We start from the raw sequence: 22903 nt of genomic DNA on the forward strand, positions 1-22903 counted from the left end.
TTTGCTTCAGGATGAGAACAGAAATCGTGCTCCGACGGTGCAGCGGGAAGCCCCATTAGCTAAAGTGGCACCTCAGGTTAAGAAGAGTTTCAGGTTAAGAACGGACATCCAGAACGAATTAAGTACTTAACCAGAGGTACCACTGTACCAGGAAATTTATAAGGTCAGACATTCGGGGGGGGGGGGGGGATCACCAGAAGAACCCCCTTACTGGTGATTAATTGGAACACATTCTGTTCTCTCTACAGTAGGGTGGCTGGTACCCATTGGGGCAGGTAGGGCAGAAGGCATAGAACCCAACAGTATGTGGAGCTGGGTTCAATAACAGGCAGAGCCACTTATTCTAGTTTGGTCCCTATCCTCTTTCGAGTTCTACAAAAGCAACATTGAGACTAAGGAGGAGGAAGATGCCAGCCAATACCATATCTTAAGACTAGTTGTAAGTAAGGAGGCAGGCTAGTGGGATTGGCTGAGAGGTGGACTTGGTCTGCAATTGTAAACTCTAATGGAACCCAAACTGCATTGAACTCAAATGGGTCTTACATGAATGGAGTATATTCATTCATCCCTAATTTTTAGCTTCATTGATTCATTTAACTGGACACTGCTAAGGAACTTGTATTGGAGTAGATGATATCTGTGTGACACAGAAAACCAAAAGACAGTTATTATGCCATGATGTTCAAAGAAAGCTCTAAGCTCTTGAAATGCCTTTTAAAAGAAATCCTGACCTAAATACTTCTAAATGTTCTGTGTTTTGGATAGTAGCAGTCTGTGCCCATCTGTCTCTGAAATACATGTCATGTTATCCTTCTTGTTATGAGGTATCAATTATTCAGTACTATCTGAACAGGGTTAGATGTAGGTCATGAAGGAGACATTGCTGAGACAAACTCTGGGAATTTCATGGGGTGAAATTATCCTAGATAAAGATTCATTATGAAACTATATGTGTATATCACCCAAGCTTGAATATGTGCAGAGGAGGGTAACCAAGATGATGAAAGGTCTGGAAAACAAGTCTTATGAGGAATGGTTGAGGGGTTTAGCATGGAAAATAGGAGACAGAGAGGAGCTAGGATAGCCATCTTCAAATATCTAAGGAACTGTAACATGGAAGATGGAGCAAGCTTGTTTTCTCCTGCTCCTGGGGGTAGGACCTGAGCCAATGACTTCAAGTTACAAGAAAGGCGATTCTGACTAAATATCAGGAAGAACTTTCTGACTATAAGAGCTGTTCAACAGTGGAATGGACTCTCTTGGAAGATCTCGAGGTTTGAATAGCTACATGTCGAAGTAGGCAATCTTTCAAATAAACCTGACTCCAAGCCATTATGATTTAAAAGGTCGCATCCCATAAACAAAAGCCTGATATATTTCTAAAACAAGATTACCTCAAGGAAGAACATAACGCTTGTATCTCCTCAGTGTTCTTGACTAACATGGAGGAGAGGCAGGAGAGTGGAGCATAAGAGGCAATGATGTAAACTAGCTGAGAGTGGAGCAGTTGGCCCTGAAAGTGCCAAGGAGGTCAAGCAGTGACCTGAATTTCTAGGTGACTCAGTATAGTGGGCTGCACTACATGGTATATTGAGAACAAGCAAATAAGACTTGTTTCCTGAAGGGATGGTTTACCTGAGACAAATAGACTGAGGCTGGAGCTAGGGAAAGGAAAGGATATTTTAAAGAAAAAAGATAGTATGCTAAGCACTTAGAGGTAAGAGAATGATCAGGCAATATGAGATTCAGGAGCTAATAAAGGCAAGGTTCCTTAAATCTATTCCACATTTGGACTTGAATGCCAAGCACAACATGGGTGGGTACAGGGGTGCCAACTTGAATAAAATAATGGGGAGGCCCAGGTAAGTCCCGCCCAAAAACTGACTACCAGTCATGGTACACACATACCATTTGAATGGCAGTGTCCATCAACTGGGGGGAGGGCTGGCCCTCTCACATATTTTATTGAGGGGAGCAAGGGACCTCAGCCCCTAGGAGTTGACTCCTGTGGTTGGATACCTGTGGAGTTTCTTGTGCTGCAAAGGTGGAGGATCTTCAAATAGCTGTTGATAAGGTTACCTTTGGGACACTCCCAACTGGAAAGGACACATGTATCTTGCCAGGGTAATTAATGACCAGATAGAAGTGTATGCTCATGTTGGCAGTTGGCAAATAGATCAGGTATAGTTAGGCATTACCATATATCTGTTAGTATTTCACGCCTCCAATGCTGCAGAAGAGATTGGTGTAAATCACATGCCTGTCTGGGAAGAGTGTGGGAACGGAAGACGGTCTTATCTCTTCTGTATTAGCTATTGTACTGTACTTTTGCTTTTACTTCTGTCTGTTCTTCTCTCGGAGCTGGAGAAAAAGGACGCCATGAATCCTTTGTCTGTACATAGTGTGTAAATCAATACGTAGATTAGCTCTACGATGTCTCATGCTTCTTACTGTGTTGTGCTAGAAGATTAGTGTGCATATATCATTAGATATATGTCGCTGAAGCTCACTGGAGAAGAAGGGAAATGCCTTTTCCAGAACTAAGCATACCGGTGGACACTCAGAGTTCGGGGGCTGCAGGGGCACCCCAGGGCGTTTTTCAACAATATCCAGCACTCTGGGCTCCTCTGAGTCAATAGTGAATTTATCTCACGTTAGGGAGGGTAGCCAATCTGTGTCAAGGTTTACTTCCTTCATGCTTTTGCAAAGGCCAGAGCCGGTAGGGCAAAACCTCTGGAGTCAAGGGGCTGAGCACTTTGGTAACAGAAAGCTCTTCAGATGCCACATTGCATAAAAAAGCAGCATTGGAGAGCAGCATCCCCCCCCCCCCCAGTTCAGAGTTAATACAGGTCATTCTGCCATTAGCAGGCAATTTTATTTATGTATTACAGTGGTACCTCAGCTTAAGAACTTAATTCGTTCTGGAGGTCCGTCCTTAACCTGAAACTGTTCTTAACCTGAGGTACCACTTTAGCTAATGGGGCCTCCCGCTGCTGCCGCACAATTTCTGTTCTCATCCTGAAGCAAAGTTTTTAACCCGAGGTACTATTTCTGGGTTAGCAGAGTCTGTAACCTGAAGCGTATGTAACCTGAAGCGTCTGTAAACCGAGGTACCACTGTACTGTTAGTTTGTATCTCATTTTTGAGATAATGAACATTTAAATTACCTATTTTTAAATAAAAAATTATATTAAAATATTTAATAGTAATCAAGGCAAGGTCCTTCCCACTAGGCAGATGGTGGGGAGTGTTCGGACTTTTCTCTTCCTTGCTTTGGCAGAAACTAAAGGGGCAGAAGTGAGAAGAGTTCAGACTGGAATAGGAAGCACCACACACACGAAAGCTTCTACCCAGAACAAACTTAGTTGGCCTCTAAGGTGCTACTGGACAATTCTTTAATTTTTTAATTTATTTCGTCTGTGTCAGACCAACACGGCTACCTACCTGAATCTGGGCCTTGCAGTGTAGTAGATCATGCTAATTGTGGGTGCTTTGACTGTAATGCCTTCTGCTTAGCTCTTTTTGTCAGATGTCTAATAGTTGATGTGGTTTGCAGGTGATAAGTGTCCCATTAATCTTTTTGATCCTCCAGCTCTTGAGCATGAGAAAAGCTGATCAATTACAGCAATTGTCTCTTTAAATGAGATTTTTACATCTACTTCTTATTTTATTAATTAACTGTCTGCTTGTAAATCTGATAGAGTAGAATGCTAGCAGCTTCCTACAGCTTGTCCTGTCTTGCTGTACAATAAGATGGGGTTGTTAGCAAAATGGGCACAAAAGCACATTTATCCATTACCTGCAATAAATATACGTATTATTTTGTAGAAACAGTTTTATCTTCAGTGGCTCTTCATCCACGCCTTTTTAAATCAGTTTGCTTCTTCACCATACCTATTGAACCTAGAGCTACAAGCAATGATTTTTACTAAAGGAACATAATTCATTTTCAAAAAGGACATGTTTGTCATCCTATCATTGTTAGTTTAGCTTTTAAGCTCATTCATATAGGGCTTGTATGAAGCAAAGTGAACATTACTTTCCACCTAGCCTGTTCCTATAAGGAGACCTATAGCACTTGTATTTGAAAGGGTTTTTTAAGCTCTGCTTTATTAGATATTCACATTATATATATATATATATATATTGCAATATATATATATATATATATATATATATATATATATATATATATGTTTTCGTAGATTTTCACGGGTACAGGAATGCAGGTTTTGGTGTCCTCGGGTGTCTTCCCGTGTAAAAGTTGGGGTGTCTAGGCGACGTTTCGACGAGGTCTCACTCGTCATCTTCAGGCTGTTGCTTTCGGCTTCTTGTTACTGGAACAGAGCAGGATCTCAGTGTTTGAGTTCCTATAAATACTGTTGAGGAGGTGTGGTGTATAGCCTCCAATGTTCTGGGCAGAGAGGAAGTTCCCAGGCTAGTGTGCCTTTTCTTCTTTTGTTCCTTAATTGCTTGAGGGATATCTTGAGTGATTTCTTGAGTGATATCCTGAGTACCACTTAGGTGGGTCATTAGGTGTGGATTAGTTGCTAAAGCCTTTGTGTCTTGACCTCTTGAACTTTGTGAAGAGTTTTTCTGTCTGGCTTGGCTTCGTGTATAGGGGCGAGCTGTGGTTTTGTGGCCTGTGCCAGCCAGATCTGTGTAGGGATTGCAGGGGGGTGCAGCATCCGGAGGTGCCACCATGGTTTGGCTACTGGATGGTGTCTGTAATTTATCTGTGGAGAGGGTCTGGGTTTGGGTCTGGTGTGGTTGATTGGTGATGGCGTTCTGTGTGCCTCTGGATCTGGTGTCAGTTTTTGTGGGGAGGGCTAATTTCCAGATGTCTGGCAAGCGGGATGTGTCGTCACGCTTGTTCATGTTGTGAGGGTGTTTCTCTATCTCGATGGCTTCCATGATTATTCTCTTGTGGTGATGTTCCATGTTAGAGAGCAATTTGGAATCTGCAAAATTAATTTCGTGTCCTGTTTCTTTCATGTGTTGGAAAAGAGAGGAAGTTTTTTCTTCTTTTTTGACGGCATTCTTGTGTTCTGCGATACGTGCATTTATTCGTCTGTTTGTTTGTCCAATGTACGTGGCTGGGCAGACTTTGCAGGGTATTTCATAGACCCCTTGGTTTTCCAACTGGATTTTATCCTTGGGGTTTCTGAGGATATTGGCTATTTTTTGGTTGGCGCAAAAGGCTGTTTTGATATTGTGTTTATGGAGGATTTTGCTAATTTTATCTGTAGTGCCCTTGATATAAGGAAGGAGGGCCATGCCATTGTTTTCTTCTGTGTCTTGGTTTTTGGGGGGTGTTTCTTTTTGGATTAGCTTCGTAACCCTGTTTTGCTGGTATCCATTGGCAATTAACACATTTGAGAGATTCTGTAACTCAGTTGTCAAGTGGTCTTTGTCAGCCAGGCGTTTGGTTCTGGAGATGAGAGTCTTGGCTACGGAGTTTATTTGTGCAGGGTGGTGGTGTGATTGTGCATGTAAGTAGCGGTTGGTGTGTGTTTTTTTCCGGTAGATAGTGTGTCCTAGGGAGCCATCAGGTTTTTTGTAGATTAGGACGTCAAGGAAGGGAAGTTGGTTGTTGGCTTCTATTTCCATAGTGAATTGTATTTTGGGGTGTAGGCTGTTGAGATGTGTGAGGAAGCTGTCCAGTTTTTCCTTCCCGTGTGGCCAAATTACAAAGGTGTCGTCAACATATCTGAGCCAAAGTTTGGGTTTGTGTTCTGACTTGTCTAAAGCATTGGTTTCAAAGTGTTCCATGTACAGGTTTGCGATGACCGGTGAGAGGGGTGATCCCATAGGTGCTCCTTCTATCTGTTTGTATCTTTGTCCATTGTGGATGAAGTACGTGTTGGTTAGGCAGTGGTTGGTCAGGTCCAAGATGTATTCGGGGGGATTGTATTTGTTTTGAATGGCTGTCAAGGCTTCATTAATGGGCACTTGTGTGAAGAGAGATACAACATCGAAGCTCACAAGTAGGTCATTGGGATGTAGGTTTTGCTTCTTTATTGTTTCTATGAACTGGAAGGAGTTTGGAACGTGTGAAGAGATGGATTCTGCATAGGGCTGAAGTTGCTTGGCGAGAAATTTAGCGAGATTTTGTAGAGGTGAGCCTATGGAGCTGACTATTGGTCTGAGTGGTGTTCCTTCTTTGTGTATCTTGGGGAGGCCGTAGAGTTTGGGGCATCTGGATGATTTTTCTCTGGGGATGATTCTTAGCTGGATTTCTTCACTGATAGGAGAGGCTTTTATTTTGGATTTGGTGGTTTTTTCCAGATAGGTGGTGGGATCTGTTTTTATAGGTTGGTAGGTAGGGTCTTGGAGTAGATTTGATAGTTTTGCTTGGTAGTCCGATGTGTTCATCACAACAGTGGCATTACCTTTGTCTGCTGGGAGAATGATTATGTTGTTGTCTTTCCTCAGGTTGGTGAGTGCTTTCTGTTCTTCTTTGTGTAAATTGCTTCTGGGTGGTTTGCTGGAGCAGAGGATGTTGGTGACTTCAAGTCTGATTTTATTGGCTTCATCTGGGTTGGTAGCCTAACCAAAATCAACCCAGATGAAACCAATAAAATCAGACTTGAAGTCACCAACATCCTCTGCTCCAGCAAACCACCCAGAAGCAATTTACACAAAGAAGAACAGAAAGCACTCACCAACCTGAGGAAAGACAACAACATAATCATTCTCCCAGCAGACAAAGGTAATGCCACTGTTGTGATGAACACATCGGACTACCAAGCAAAACTATCAAATCTACTCCAAGACCCTACCTACCAACCTATAAAAACAGATCCCACCACCTATCTGGAAAAAACCACCAAATCCAAAATAAAAGCCTCTCCTATCAGTGAAGAAATCCAGCTAAGAATCATCCCCAGAGAAAAATCATCCAGATGCCCCAAACTCTACGGCCTCCCCAAGATACACAAAGAAGGAACACCACTCAGACCAATAGTCAGCTCCATAGGCTCACCTCTACAAAATCTCGCTAAATTTCTCGCCAAGCAACTTCAGCCCTATGCAGAATCCATCTCTTCACACGTTCCAAACTCCTTCCAGTTCATAGAAACAATAAAGAAGCAAAACCTACATCCCAATGACCTACTTGTGAGCTTCGATGTTGTATCTCTCTTCACACAAGTGCCCATTAATGAAGCCTTGACAGCCATTCAAAACAAATACAATCCCCCCGAATACATCTTGGACCTGACCAACCACTGCCTAACCAACACGTACTTCATCCACAATGGACAAAGATACAAACAGATAGAAGGAGCACCTATGGGATCACCCCTCTCACCGGTCATCGCAAACCTGTACATGGAACACTTTGAAACCAATGCTTTAGACAAGTCAGAACACAAACCCAAACTTTGGCTCAGATATGTTGACGACACCTTTGTAATTTGGCCACACGGGAAGGAAAAACTGGACAGCTTCCTCACACATCTCAACAGCCTACACCCCAAAATACAATTCACTATGGAAATAGAAGCCAACAACCAACTTCCCTTCCTTGACGTCCTAATCTACAAAAAACCTGATGGCTCCCTAGGACACACTATCTACCGGAAAAAAACACACACCAACCGCTACTTACATGCACAATCACACCACCACCCTGCACAAATAAACTCCGTAGCCAAGACTCTCATCTCCAGAACCAAACGCCTGGCTGACAAAGACCACTTGACAACTGAGTTACAGAATCTCTCAAATGTGTTAATTGCCAATGGATACCAGCAAAACAGGGTTACGAAGCTAATCCAAAAAGAAACACCCCCCAAAAACCAAGACACAGAAGAAAACAATGGCATGGCCCTCCTTCCTTATATCAAGGGCACTACAGATAAAATTAGCAAAATCCTCCATAAACACAATATCAAAACAGCCTTTTGCGCCAACCAAAAAATAGCCAATATCCTCAGAAACCCCAAGGATAAAATCCAGTTGGAAAACCAAGGGGTCTATGAAATACCCTGCAAAGTCTGCCCAGCCACGTACATTGGACAAACAAACAGACGAATAAATGCACGTATCGCAGAACACAAGAATGCCGTCAAAAAAGAAGAAAAAACTTCCTCTCTTTTCCAACACATGAAAGAAACAGGACACGAAATTAATTTTGCAGATTCCAAATTGCTCTCTAACATGGAACATCACCACAAGAGAATAATCATGGAAGCCATCGAGATAGAGAAACACCCTCACAACATGAACAAGCGTGACGACACATCCCGCTTGCCAGACATCTGGAAATTAGCCCTCCCCACAAAAACTGACACCAGATCCAGAGGCACACAGAACGCCATCACCAATCAACCACACCAGACCCAAACCCAGACCCTCTCCACAGATAAATTACAGACACCATCCAGTAGCCAAACCATGGTGGCACCTCCGGATGCTGCACCCCCCTGCAATCCCTACACAGATCTGGCTGGCACAGGCCACAAAACCACAGCTCGCCCCTATACACGAAGCCAAGCCAGACAGAAAAACTCTTCACAAAGTTCAAGAGGTCAAGACACAAAGGCTTTAGCAACTAATCCACACCTAATGACCCACCTAAGTGGTACTCAGGATATCACTCAAGAAATCACTCAAGATATCCCTCAAGCAATTAAGGAACAAAAGAAGAAAAGGCACACTAGCCTGGGAACTTCCTCTCTGCCCAGAACATTGGAGGCTATACACCACACCTCCTCAACAGTATTTATAGGAACTCAAACACTGAGATCCTGCTCTGTTCCAGTAACAAGAAGCCGAAAGCACCAGCCTGAAGATGACGAGTGAGACCTCGTCGAAACGTCGCCTAGACACCCCAACTTTTACACGGGAAGACACCCGAGGACACCAAAACCTGCATATATATATATATATATATATATATATATATATATATTGTGCACACACACACACACACACACACACACACTCCTGTACACTATTTAGAAAATTTAAAAATATTAAGCATTTTATAAATACATTTAAATAAAAAAGATGAATTTAGAGCTTTTGCGTAGCTGCCTTGGCACACGTTTAGACATGAGCTTTAGGGACTTGTAACGTTCTCAAAAGCAGAGACATCACCTTGCCAACAAAGGTCCGTATAGTTAAAGCTATGGTTTTCCCAGTAGTGATGTATGGAAGTGAGAGCTGGACCATAAAGAAGGCTGATCGCCGAAGAATTGATGGTTTTGAATTATGGTGCTCTTGAGAGTCCCGTGGACTGCAAGAAGATCAAACACATCCATTCTTAAGGAAATTAGCCCTGAGTGCTCACTGGAAGGACAGATCGTGAAGCTGAGGCTCCAATACTTTGGCCACCTCATGAGAAGAGAAGACTCCCTGGAAAAGACCCTGATGTTGGGAAAGATGGAAGGCACAAGGAGAAGGGGACGACAGAGGACGAGATGGCTGGACAGTGTTCTCCAAGCTACAAACATGAGTCTGACCAAACTGCGGGAGGCAGTGGAAGACAGAAGTGCCTGGCGTGCTCTGGTCCATGGGGTCACGAAGAGTCGGACACGACTAAACGACTAAACAACAACAACAACAACAACAACAACGTTCTCATCAGAAAAGGGGCAATCAGTGCAAACACCCCACAGTTCTTCTTCTGGCATAATTGCCCCATCCTACCACCCCGGTACTCAACCAGCCTTCAAGCCCTAGAATTACATCTTTGCACAGTTAGGAGAAACCCCATAGGGAACCTAAACCAAAAACACTGGGATTAGTCAAGGACTGGAAAGGCCTCCAAAATCCTTGGCTAATTTTGACAGCTACAGCTGCTAAAAGTGCTTGCGGGTAGGAGCTTGCCACCCACCAAGGACCATCTTTCCCCAAGAGTCCTCTAGCAGGGTGGATGCTTTTCCCCATCACCAGCAGTTTTCATCTGTGCAGGCTATTTATGTCAAATGCTTTGTGTGGCTGTCATAAGATAGCCAGGACTCTGGGAGGCTTTCAAGCGATCCCTGACTTTCAAATAAGAGGGAAGGTCAAATTTGTATTGACTCATAAATGAACCGAGCCATTTCCTGATTTTCTTTTTCAGGGCATGGCTCAGCTTATTTCCAAGCCAATCTGATGCAGGCTAGTTACATTAAGAAATAGATCTTCATTCTCTCTGACTACTTGAAATATATTGTGCGGCCTTCTGTTTACTATAAATACGGATTTTTTTATTTATTTATGGATGGAGAATGTAGAATGTAATGATGGGAAGATATCCTAACCAGTGTATGTTAATTTCTGTCATCTATTAAAAGGGCTTGACATGTTACAATTAACAAACTCATATTTTTGTTGTTCACATAATGAAATTTTGGAGATACTGCACATGGCTAAGAACTTGAAATGTTTAAGATGTCTAATCCAGGAAATTCTATGGCACTGTACGTTTTTCCTACAAAGCAGGACTCATTAGCTAGAATGCTGAAATTTGGAGCCTCTGCTTACTAAAACAGTCCAAAAATTGTACATTTTAAAAACACATTAACAGTCAAAAGTTGGACTGCATCATTTATCTCTTACTAGAGGCCACCACATCAGCACAAAGTCAGCCATGTATTGGGGTGAAATAGTAAGTGTTAGCAAAAATGGGTGGAGCAACTGATAAGCCTCTCCCCTTAGTATAGTATGCTACATTTTAGCCACACCAAAGCATCCCACACTCCTACGTCTGCATTCAGGCAAGTGAGAGGCACTACCACAGTTCAAGAATATATCAGCCAGGCAAAAGCATTCAAGGAGGACTGTGAAGGGCATGGCATAGGCATGGCCTGGATATCCTCTTTCAACGTATGGGTCAGAAGAGCCCCATCCCTGTTACATACCAATCCACATACACTAATCCCATGTGAGTTAGAAAGCTGAAACTTGCTAGACGTGGCAAGATACTCTGATTACTCAGTAAGAATTAAAATGAGATATTTATCTCTACTGCAAGGGGGCATGGGCCCAATATCTTGCCACCAAAGAAGCTTCCATTTGGGAGCTTTTAGATAGACCAACACAACTGATCATTAGAAATAACTTGAAGTGTGACACTACAAGCAAAATGAGAGTGCAATGAGAATGTTGGTCTGTGGGAGTTCAGTTGCTTCCTGTGCACTCTGGATCAGCATTGGGTGGGGGGGTGAGAGGATCCTGCAGCACCCAGGAATATATTCTCTCTCTCTCTCTCTCTCTCTCTCTCTCTCTCTCTCTCATGCCACATAAGACTATTTCTAGTGTGTTTTTATCTAGACAACAAAAATGTAATTAAAATGTATTGCACTGCAAAACAGGGTACATACTCATAACAATAAACTGTTTTTAGTCCTCTTGATATGTGGGAGATAATAATAGAGGTCTGTAATCCTATGCATACTTCCTTAGGAGTAAGCACATTTGAATTTAATAGCACTTACTTCTGAGTAAGCATTAATAGGATTGGGTCACAAATGAATACTGATTTAGATTGTTGCTAAGAATTATTTACTAGATTGCGCCATATTGAAGGGGGTGGGGAAACAAGTTTTATTATTTACATTTATAGACTGAACCTTTGTTTTCACCTTTGTTACAGGCCTCGTTTGCATGAAGTCTAGCACCTCAGTGGTTGAGCTTGTTATGCTTCTTTGTTCACAGGTAAGATTATTCATGGCTTTAGCAATATAATACTTGTTCTGTTGACAGCGCCATCATACCAAAATGCAGTGTAATGTTTATCATCGTAACATTTTTGAAGACGAAGACCCTTATTTTTCTTGCATCAGTACCCATACAAGCATTCACACTCCCGCTGAAGCACACAGATATAAAACCTATGTCTTTAAAAATACATTCTAATCTTTCATTATAAAGCTTAATTAAAATTGCATTAGTAACTGGATAAATGGATTGGCCGGTAACTCCAATCTTAAATACTAATGGATGGTTCAGCATTAAATAAAAATCTTGCAAATGGACAGCTTATTTTGCTTGTTCTAGTATATTTCTCTTTGGAAGTATTGCTTGTGCAGTCTACTTTGCAAGCCATTTAGAGTTTGGTGCTATATTTGAAATGCCATTGATAAAATAATATGAGATACAGTAGGCTACTGAATCCTGGATGCAGGGAAATATAACTGGGTATCTTTTAAATGGACTAGAATCCAGGAAACACAGGAACCACAGGGTGGGGAGGGGGTTAGCACACTTCAAGGCATATTTCTGAGGCTGGGGAAAAAAGGAAATCCAAAAAAGACATTGGGATGTGAGATTTTGTTTTTAGTTCTAATTGGACAATAAATACGGATTTTAACATTAAAGTACTGGAAGATAAACTGTCCTTTTATCTCCTACTAATTCAATAAGCATATTCATTTCTCCCCCATATATTACTTAAATCTCTCTCTTTCTATGATCAGTTTTAAACAGTACATGTATTCCAAAGTACAAAATTCACGTATAAAGTTATTTTTGTGAATATAATCAATTGACATTAATTGTATACTTCCTTCTGATTTTTTAGATAGTCTTAGCTCTGTCTCCTTTTCCATCAGTTCTGTGCCTATGAATGATTCAAATGTTTTAGCAATATTCAGAGTTGAAAGTCAATGCCAATTACGCCTAGTTTTAGGTATTTCACCCTCTTACCTGCTCTTTGCTCGTTGATTGGTAGCACTTTCCTTTGGATTCTATGAGGAAACAACTGAGCCTTTTGTTGTTGTTGTTGTGAGCAGAGTGGATTTGTGGTAAAGAAAAGACATCCGTAGCAGGACTTCTCACCAATGGTTGAGCTTCAAAACGTCTCCTAGAATCATAGAATCATAGAGTTGGAAGAGACCACAAGGGCCATCGAGTCCAACCCCCTGCCAAGCAGGAAACAGAGAACTTGGAAAATTTGTTACCTAAAGTTTAAGTCCTTAATTCATGGGAAATAGCAAAATATTCTTTTAGTCCCCCGAGTTCTCTAACAAGCAGTTCATAGGCAGATTCTTGAGCGAGAGAATAACTCCCAGTACCTTCTTACGTTCTCTTTGTTTTAACTGCATTTCACAAGGATAAAGTGGAATGCAGCATTAGGGTCTAGTGTGTTTTGATGGCCTCATCATCTAATCATAGGTTTAACATTACTCATTTGCTGGCTCCAGGAATTCCTGCCATTAAGGACTCTAGAGATGTAACTTGCCTCAAATATTGATTGAGGGGAAGAGTGAGAAATTTAAGCTCCTTTGTTATTTTTGTCTTTTAAGCATTGTAGTGGAGCTATGCAACAAACAAAGCTACACTGTGTTTTTTATTTTATGGTTTGAAAGGCAATGTTAGGTGGATGGGTACCTAATTCCCTTTTCACTTCTCCCAGTCCTCAGCCCCAAGTATCAAAGCATATATTTTATTCAAAATTTCACAAAAATAGGAATGAAATACAGGTACACAGAATTTAAGAAAACTGTTTTGATTGTGGAGTTGGTACTTGGTACCCTATACTCCATATTTTTCTGAAGAGCAGGGCTGACCTTGGTATTAGGTAAAGTGAGGCAGCTGCCTCAGCAAGAGATGCTGGTGTAGGAGCCACCTTGATGTTGCTTTGAAGTTCCCTGGCCATTATCCTTTACTGGAGGACTTGACATCGCCCCCCCCTAAACCTGCTTCAGATGTGGAGGAGAACACTGCTCCATTAGCAGTGTTGAATTAAGGTTCATCTGTCAGTCTAATCAGTTTATGTATGTGAAATACGAAGAGGCACCATCTTTTCCTGCACCTCAGGGAGCAAAATGTCTTAGACAAGCACTGTAGAAGATCCTTCACCATCCCAACGGCCTTCGGGAGGGAAAGATGTGTAAGGTAGGGTGCTATATTTTATGGCTGGTGGAAGATCATACTAATCACTTTCAACGGTGCCATGGTTTTTTTATTTTATTTATTTGGCATCATTAGTAATCATGGAAATTAACAGATTATAAGAGGTTCCTGCTCCAAGGAGCTTGCAATCTGAAAAATAGCCTTCCTGATACTTGTTTTTATTACCACTGTTATTTTATTTGAATTTCACCCTATCCTGAACCAAAGTTCCACAATAAAGTCAAAATCCAAGTGTTATACAGCTGTGCAACAGTGATAAAATACTATAATGATGAAAGTAAAATAAAATAAAAACTCAACAGAGAGATTTCACAAAGTTCTCAGTCCCTCAAAACCAATAGCTTTACCAGCTTTTAGAAAAGTGATGACCCATAGAGCAGCCATTTTTTATTATGATTATGATTAAGCATAACTCATGATTCAGGTTCTTCAGGTTGTGATAAGGTTGTTCTGGAAACAACAACCTAGTCCATACTGTCCAAAGAAGAACTGGAATTTGGAAGGTGGGTTGGTACTGAATTCCAGCAATTGGAGGTACAACTGCCCGTATGAAAGACACTTCCATATTAGAGACTAACTTACTAATCTACTACAACATAGATGCTTAATCAACTTCTATGCATTCCAACAACATTTGGAGGGCCACAGGTTTCTCATCATTGTTCTAAGTAAACAGTTCTAAAAAATCTGGGGATCTTCCTATATGCACTTGCCTGGCAACAAATCCCACTGAGCTCAGTGTGGTTTCTTTCAGAGTAGACAGGTGCTGGATTGCACTGCTAATTAATTAAAATATTGTGATAATCAGTCAGCCTGCAAACTTAGTTGAGATGTGGAGAGAAAACTAGTTGCAAAGTGCATTACTTTATTGTTAACATTTGTATTTCACCTTTCCTCCAAGGACATCATAGTTCTTCCTTCCTCCTTTTTTCCTCACAAGAACCCTGTAAGGATGGTTAGGCTGAGTGGGGATTCAAAGCTTGGTCTCACAGCTCATTGTCCAACATTCTAGTCATACAAAATGATGAATCAAATGAAGATGGGTATTTTCTTGGAAACATAGCTGATATTCTCTAAAATGGAAATACTGTTTACTACCTTCCCTACTGCATTAAAACCTTCATTTCCAATTGATATTTGTAGTCTCCCTGTGTTAAGTTCCCCATTTTATGATACAGGTACCGTTAGACAGTGCTTGAGAACAAGAGTAGTTTTGATTTTATGTTCTAAATTAATTACATTTTGCAGTCTGATGTAAGAGTTTGAAGTATCTATCTTCAAAAAGATAGATGACCGAGAAGGCTTTTGAAAATATTTTGTTTGCATAAACTAGGGTAACAGTAGACTCTGAAAAAGGAAAGGGAAATGCAAAGTTTGTTTTCCTTTCATTTGCTACAGCAAATTAGATGCTTTTATGCTCTTTATGTTGGAAATTCCATGTTAACGACTACAGATTAGCAAGGATGTCAGAATTTTTTTCTTATCTGTGCTCCTGAATAAACTTAACATTGCCAGCGGCTCATGTCCAAGGTATGGTCTAAATTTACATGAAATATCACATTACAAACGTCTGAAGGTACATGTCATGGATAATTCAGTTCATATGGGCAGGTTTTTAGACTCCGAAGGATATGCAATCAAGTCTGTTTCCCCAGAGGAATTTAGTCTTTGTGAAAAATTCGCTTTAAGGTTTATGGAAACTCCTAAAGGGATACTGCGTTACTTGGCACTGAGAAATGGCTGTTGTTTCTTTGCATTTTGGTTGCTATTGTCCCTTTTTAATAGCTTCCCTTCATTTGTGTTAACACACTGCATTTCACACATATGAACGTGAGGTTAAAATTAGATTGATTTTGGTTATTGCAGCTACAGTGGTCCTCTGGAAAATTCATAATATGTAATGACATGTTCAATGCATTTGAATTAAGTTAATTTTCAGGGGTGGGTGGGATTAAGATGTTGTTTTTGACAAGATCTGCCCTTTATTAGCTGGTCTTTGTTCCCTATAGCCTAGTTTTATTTATCACATCTGTGATACTGTTTTGTGGCAGATTTCTCAAATAAACCATGAAGTTTCTCTTAAATTTCTTTTCTTCTCTTTTTTAGTATAGCTCCTTCTTTGATACAGAGCAGATTTGGTTTTCAGTAATGGTTCCTTTTCTCTTTAAGAACGACAATAGCATCTAACTATTTCCAGATTGTTATACAAGTCCCCTCTTCAGAATACTGGTGTACTCACAAGGCTAGATCTTGTGAGTCTTCATCTTTCTACAAAACTGTACTGTATCTGCCAGTAGTTTTTGTTTTCTTAACTAGAAAATAAAGGTCTCATTCTTTAATACAGATTGTTCACTTATATTTTTCAATATAGTGACTAATCAGGGAACAGAGTGAAACTGTTTTGGGACCTGAAACTCTAAAACACATTTGGCTTAAATATGCATAACGTTTTCCCAAGAACATTTGACTTTTCTGATTAACCAAAAGGGACTTTTATGTTCTGGTGATGTAACTTTCACGAAGCCCATAATCTTGAGATCTTGACTGAAGGCTTTTAAATGAAGGACCAGCACAGGGGGCGGGGCGGGGGAGATACTGTTATCGTTTTCCTTGGGAACATGTTTACTTTCAGATATTGTACATTGAATACATGATCACCCTAGAGGCACTACTTGAGGATTGATGAAGAGGGATTTGACTTGTAACAAGCAAAAATGATTTCTTTATAGTTAACAGATGAGAGTCCCTATGAGACCCTCATAGGGAGGAGAACATAACAGAACTTCAGCCCAAGAGCTAAGTTACTGTTTTGAAACTATGTCTTTACAAAAAGCTGTGGTCAATAGGTACTTAAAATAACTGCATAAGTAAAGAATAAGTGTTTAGAACAGTGGCTTTAAAACGTTGATCTTTAAATAGTATCACCTTTATCTCCATTAACTACAACAAATGAAAAGGAAAAATTGCATTGTGGAAAACATATTTAGAAATGGACCTGATATTTAATGGAAAAAACACAAAAGATCATTGTTACCAAAAATAAACAGTAATTGATCTAAAGCATCTAAACTCAATGCAGCTTGTCTTATCTTGTATACAGTGATTTTGGATCCAGTGCTATATCTGGATGCTCAGGTAGCGATCACGCTTAAGAGCACATTTTACCTGCTTAGATTGATATGCCAGCTGCAGTCTTTCCTGGATTGCCAGCCATCATAATGAGAGGCATCCAGAGTAGAGTACTTTAAGATTACTGTGAGGCAGCCTATGGGGAGTCAATTGAAACTTCCGCTGGGTCGGAAGGTGGCTGCTGATGTGTTCAGAAGCAGCACTGGGGACAAAATCACACACAAATGAGTTTAGATGCCCATGTCTGTTGATACCACCCAAGAATTGAATGTGAGGACCTAAAAGATTCAGTTACTGTTTATTTGTGGTAACAATAATCTTGTATATTTACTCCTGATTTTTTTTTAACTGCTAAGGCATTTGGGCCTCCAACAATAGCAATGTAGACTGTACACCTGCTCCTTTGAAGGGAGTGCAACCGTATCATGAACAGGCAACTAACTATCTGCCTTTTTTTACCTTTAAAGACATAAATTGTCTAGTTCCAGGATAGTTCAGATATCTCATTTTCTCATATAAACTTAGCTGTACTTTCAGATCTTCTTCATAGGCCCTGTTCCAGGTATCTCTGCTGACTGGAATGTAGTGAATGGTTATTCCTTGTGGCAGTAGGACCACAAGTGTCTAACTCGCTCCCTGAGTTCCTTCCCTTAATTCTTATTAGATGTTAGATTATTAGATGTTCCCCCCCACAATGAGACTTTGGGGCTCTCTGCTGTTTTTAAAAGGAATGGGGAACCTGTGGTCCCCCCAGATATTGCTGGACTACACTCCCACAATTGCTGACCACTGGCTATGTTGACTGGCGATACAGAGAGTTGGAAGCCCAATAACATATAGAATGAAAACCGGGCATATTGGTGTGATTGTGAGAGAAGGCATTCTTTCATGTATCCAGGTCCCAAACTGGATTTTCAAAGTGCCACATAATTGACAGGGGGCCAGTGGACTTGTTTAAATAGTGAGATATCCCCATGAATGGTTCCAGTCTGTAGCCTAGTGGCTGTATTTTGACAACACATCACAATAGTCTGTATTCTCTAGGATGATCAGAACGTGAATGGCCATAGCAGTCTTGGCTAGTGAGAGATACTCCTTAGCACAGATGCTACACACCCATGCACAAAAACTCCCTGAACAGGTGAAGTATCCATCAATAGTGCCTCTGTACTATTGGGATTAAGCTCCCAGTGATCAAACCTCAACTATTCCATTACTGATCTCAGACACTGATTTGACACCTATCTAGAAGGATGCTGTGGTTGATGGTATTGAAATATGTCCATGAGATTAGCAGGACTGCAGTCCTGTGTCCTTCCCATGGCACAGATCATTCATCAAGCAAGGCAGTTTCAGTACTGGCACTAGGTCTGAAAGCGGATTGAGTGGGTTAGAAATGGTTTAACAAATAAAATTAAAATAAGGTTTTGCCACATATTTAGCTCCAGCTAGTTAAAGACACTTGGATAATGCAAGCAGGAGTACTTTGGAATTATGTAAAGGTCATGCACAATTAATCATCCCAGTGCATATAATCTAAGCTTGGTAGAGCTAAGTGGCAGGATGTCAGGGAACTGCCATCGGAAGGACAGGAGGTGCAAAGGCTCCCTCAGGTTGAAAGAGACGGAGCAGCTGAAGAGGGAACCAGTAGGGGGCGAGCAGGAACTTCCAGGGAAAGTGAGTCGGAGGGGTGGCTCAGAGACGTTTCCAGCGAAAACAGTGGAGAGGTCTCAGGACCTCCTATAGGGACACCCACGCCTCGCCGGAAACTGTCACGCAGAGAGTCCAGAAGACGTGTTTCCGTGAAAGAGCTTTTATGTTGGAAACGTTTCCGAAAGCAACCACTTTCGGATTCTACTAGCGATTGACGCAGCCATGCCGGAGGGGCTCCGTCACAGGCAGAGGTTTGAAAACCTGATCAAACTCTGAGGGACTTGCATTTTACGCACAAGCAGCTCATCATCCCACCACAGCAATCCGAAAGTCCCTGAAAGCCAGCTTGTGCAAGCAGCGGCATCATGAGCGACCCAGCCGGAACCGGAGGAGCAGGAGCAGCTGGAGGAGGTCCAAGCCTGGAAGAAAGGTACAGGGCATTGGAGATCCAGCTGGCCATGCAAACGGCGAGGCTTGAGGAGAGGAGGGCTCAGGATGCAGAAAAGGGAAAGGAGAAAACCACCTCGATAGCCAGAAAGGTGCCAGGATTGGTGCAGAAATTCGGGGGAGATCCCAGAAACTATCATGCCTTTAGAACTGAGATGCAATACGCTCTCAACCTGCAGTATGATGACTTCCCCGACGAGGAATCGCGAGTGGCTTTTGTAATTGGCCATCTCGAAGGGGGGGCGAAGGATTGGGTTCGACCCCTGATGGCAGTGAATAATGAGATACTAAAGGACACGAGGAAGTTTTTTCGTGCCATGGACCTGATGTTTTCCAGTGACATTGAGCAGGGGGTGGTACGAAGGCAGTTAATGGCTTGCAAACAGGGGAGCCGATCTGTCCGTGAGTACTGGACTGAGTTTACTATGCTGATTCATAAATTGGGGTGGGACCTATCGGCGGAACCCATCCAAATGCTTTTTGAAGAGGGGCTTTCTTCGGCCGTTAAAGATGAACTTTCCCGGGGGCCAAGGGCGGAGTCTATGGATCAGCTGACCAAATCCGCGCTGGCCATAGGAGCGCGCCAGGAAGCGAGAGCTTTGGAAAGGCGGGAAGGGAAAGGAGAACGTTGGAGGGAACTGCGCATTCCGGACATTCCAGAGCCACCTTTCCCGCCGGCAGAGCCGATGGAAGTTGGAACAGCGCGGGCGCGCGCAGTTTCAAATCCCAGTGAAGGGCGGAAGAAGGAGGGAAAGAGTGCCAAGAAATGTTATCTCTGCCAACAGCCAGGGCACTTTGCCAGAGTCTGCCCACAAAGAAAGGAATGGCAAGGGATGGCAGGAGCTGTGGGGGAAAGGGAGGAGGAAAACAAGGAGCAAGTAAAAGCCAACGCCTGGCTACCACCGTCGGGGCACAGCAGCCAGGCCAAAGAGCAGTGAAAGTGCCCACGCCAGAACCACCCAGACCTGCTTTAGTGATAGAAGTGTCACTAGAGCTGCCAAATGGACACCCCCTACAGGTCAAGGCGCTTTTGGATTCAGGCAGCTCCTGTAATTTTATGAGTAAGGAGTTTGCAGCTGAGCACCAGATACAGACCATCCCTTTAAGTAATCCCTTGCAGGTGACCACGATTGATGGCAGAGAGCTGTTGGGAGGAGAAGTTAGCCAACAGACTGTCCCGATGATAATGAGGGTGGCAAGGCACACCGAACGGATAGCGTTTAATGTGGCCACCTTGGGAGGAGCTCCCATCATTTTGGGGATGAGCTGGCTGGCGCTACACGATCCGCTAGTGGGCTGGCATCAGAGGGTGGTCTCCTTTGGGTCAGCGCATTGCCTAGAACACTGCAAGCAGGGGAAGGTTCAGGGCGGAGACAGAGTCACCCTAGCCGGGATGGAAGTAATGGGCAGAGGGAAGGTGCCCCCGCAATACGCAGATCTGAGCAACGTATTCAGCGAAAGGGAAGCAGACAAACTGCCGCCGCATAGACCCTTTGACTGTCAAATCAACCTACTCCCTGGGGCCCAACTCCCAGTGGGCAAGCTGTACGCCATGTCCGACAGGGAGATGCAGGAGCTGAGGGAGTTCATTGACAAAAACCTGAAGCGAGGTTTCATCAGAGAGTCCCGAGCGGTGGGGGGCAGCCCAGTGTTTTTTGTGGACAAAAAAAACACAGATAAGCCGAGACTTGTGTGTGACTTCAGGGCCTTGAATGCAGTGTCGGAACCCCTGGCTTTCCCTATGCCCCGAATTGATGACATTTTGACCAGGGTAAGGAAGGGAAAGATTTTTACAAAGCTGGACCTGCGGGGGGCGTACAATCTGATACGCATAAGGAAGGGAGATGAATGGAAGACCACCATGTTCACCCCTTTGGGAGCCTTTGAATACCTCGTTATGCCCTTCGGTCTACAAGGAGGCTCCGCGTGCTTTCAAGCGTTTATTAACCACGTTCTGGGGCCTTTGCTCTACAAGAACTGTGTGGCCTTTTTAGACGACGTGTTGGTGTATTCGGAGGATGAGGAGCAGCATGTGAGGGACGTTCGAGAAGTGTTGGGCAGGCTGCAAGCCAACCAGCTGTGGGTGAAACTGGAGAAGTGCCAGTTTCATACCAAGGAGGTGGAATTCCTGGGGTACCGCTTGTCAGACAAGGGATTGGCCATGGATCCAGGCAAGGTCCAAGCGGTACTGGAATGGAAGACACCGAAGACCAAGAAGGATGTGCAAAGATTCTTGGGGTTTGGGAACTTTTATCGGAAGTTCATCAAGAACTTTGCCCACTTGACGGCGCCCATCACCGACTGCCTCAGCAGCAAGAAGAAATTTGTTTGGACGGCGGAGGCGGAGCGAGCATTTGAAGAACTGAAAAGGGCTTTCGCCTCGGAAGAACAACTTCTGCATGTGGATTTACGAAAACCCATGAGAGTGGAAACCGATGCGTCCGACCGGGCGGTAGGGGCGGTACTTCTTCAACCGGGGAGGAGTATGTCAGAGTGGAGACCGTGTGCCTTCTTCTCGCGGAAGCTGAATAAATCCGAGAGGAACTACACGGTGTATGACAGGGAACTACTTGCCATTCACGAAGCGTTCCGGAGGTGGAGACATTTATTAATTGGGGCACAACACAAGGTGCAAGTGTGCACCGACCACAAGAATTTAGAGTATTGGAGAACAGCTCGAGTGCTCAACCAACGACAAGTGAGATGGGCACAGGAATTCTCTAAATTCAACTTTGAAATTTGTTATGTGCCAGGTCCAGAAAACGTCAGGGCGGACGCTCTCTCACGCAAACCAGAGTATTGGGAGGGGGAGGGGGCGATTGAAGAGAGACATGTCATCCCTGAGGACCGCTGGGTGTGTGGGGCGGCGCTGGTGGGGCAACGAGAACTGGTAGAGGAAACGGAAAATGATGAATATGCCCAGGATAAGCTCAGAGGACTCAGGGGGGAGGGCGAGAGCCCCGAAGGTTTTGAGGAAAGAAATGGGGCATTGTATTACAAAGGGGCACTGTATATACCCGAAGGTGAATTGAGGGGGAGAGTACTCAAGCAGTTGCACGATAGCCCCACGGCGGGACATTTTGGGCAACACAAGACCATGTGGTTGGTTACCAGGGAATTCTGGTGGCCCAAGGTGAGGGAAGATGTAAGGGAGTATGTAAGAGGGTGTGACCAATGTCAGCGAGCCAAAGGGGAAAGACGGGCGCCGGCAGGGTTATTAGAACCATTACCCACACCAGAACGGCCTTGGGAAGCGGTATCAATAGATTTTATGACGGATCTGCCGAAGTCCAAGGGGAAAACAGCCATCATGGTAGTAGTAGACCTGTTAACAAAGATGTGCCACTTTGTAGCATGCTCACATGCAGTCACAGCGGAAGAAACAGCGAAGTTGTTTGTAGAACACATCTTTAGGTTGCACGGGGCTCCCTTGAGGGTGATCTCAGACCGCGGCAAACAATTTACTTCCAGGTTCTGGAGGAAGCTCATGAGCTTGCTGCACGTGGAAGTCAATTTTTCAACGGCCCGGCACCCTGAAACCAACGGGCAGGCGGAAAGAGCAAATGGCATTCTTCAACAATATCTGAGGTGTTATGTCAATGACAGAGAGAACGATTGGGTCGAAAAGTTGGCGCTGGCAGAATTTGCCTACAATAATGCGGAGAATGTGTCCACAGGGATGAGCCCCTTTTTGGCTAATTACGGGTGTCACCCCAGGGCATTTCCAGGGGAGGGAGGGGAGAGATGGAGCGTTCCAGCGGCTGAACATTTTGTAGAAGAGATGGAAGCGATCCATCATCAGCTCCAGCTCAACTTAGAAAGGGCC

General features: G+C 43.2%; 1 protein-coding gene across 4 annotated transcripts in view; it reads left to right on the forward strand.

Annotated features, from left to right (window-relative positions):
* NBEA (neurobeachin) overlaps positions 1 to 22903 on the forward strand; it is a 361495-nt gene that overhangs the window by 125011 nt on the left and 213581 nt on the right. For all 4 annotated transcript variants that reach the window (XM_028726491.2, XM_077927142.1, XM_028726499.2 and 1 more), the window contains one exon: positions 11588 to 11649. In XM_028726491.2, coding sequence (XP_028582324.2) covers positions 11588 to 11649 — 62 coding nt within the window. The remainder of the gene's footprint in view (positions 1 to 11587; positions 11650 to 22903) is intronic.

Source organism: Podarcis muralis, chromosome 4, assembly GCF_964188315.1.
Source record: "Podarcis muralis chromosome 4, rPodMur119.hap1.1, whole genome shotgun sequence".
NCBI lineage: Eukaryota > Metazoa > Chordata > Lepidosauria > Squamata > Lacertidae > Podarcis > Podarcis muralis.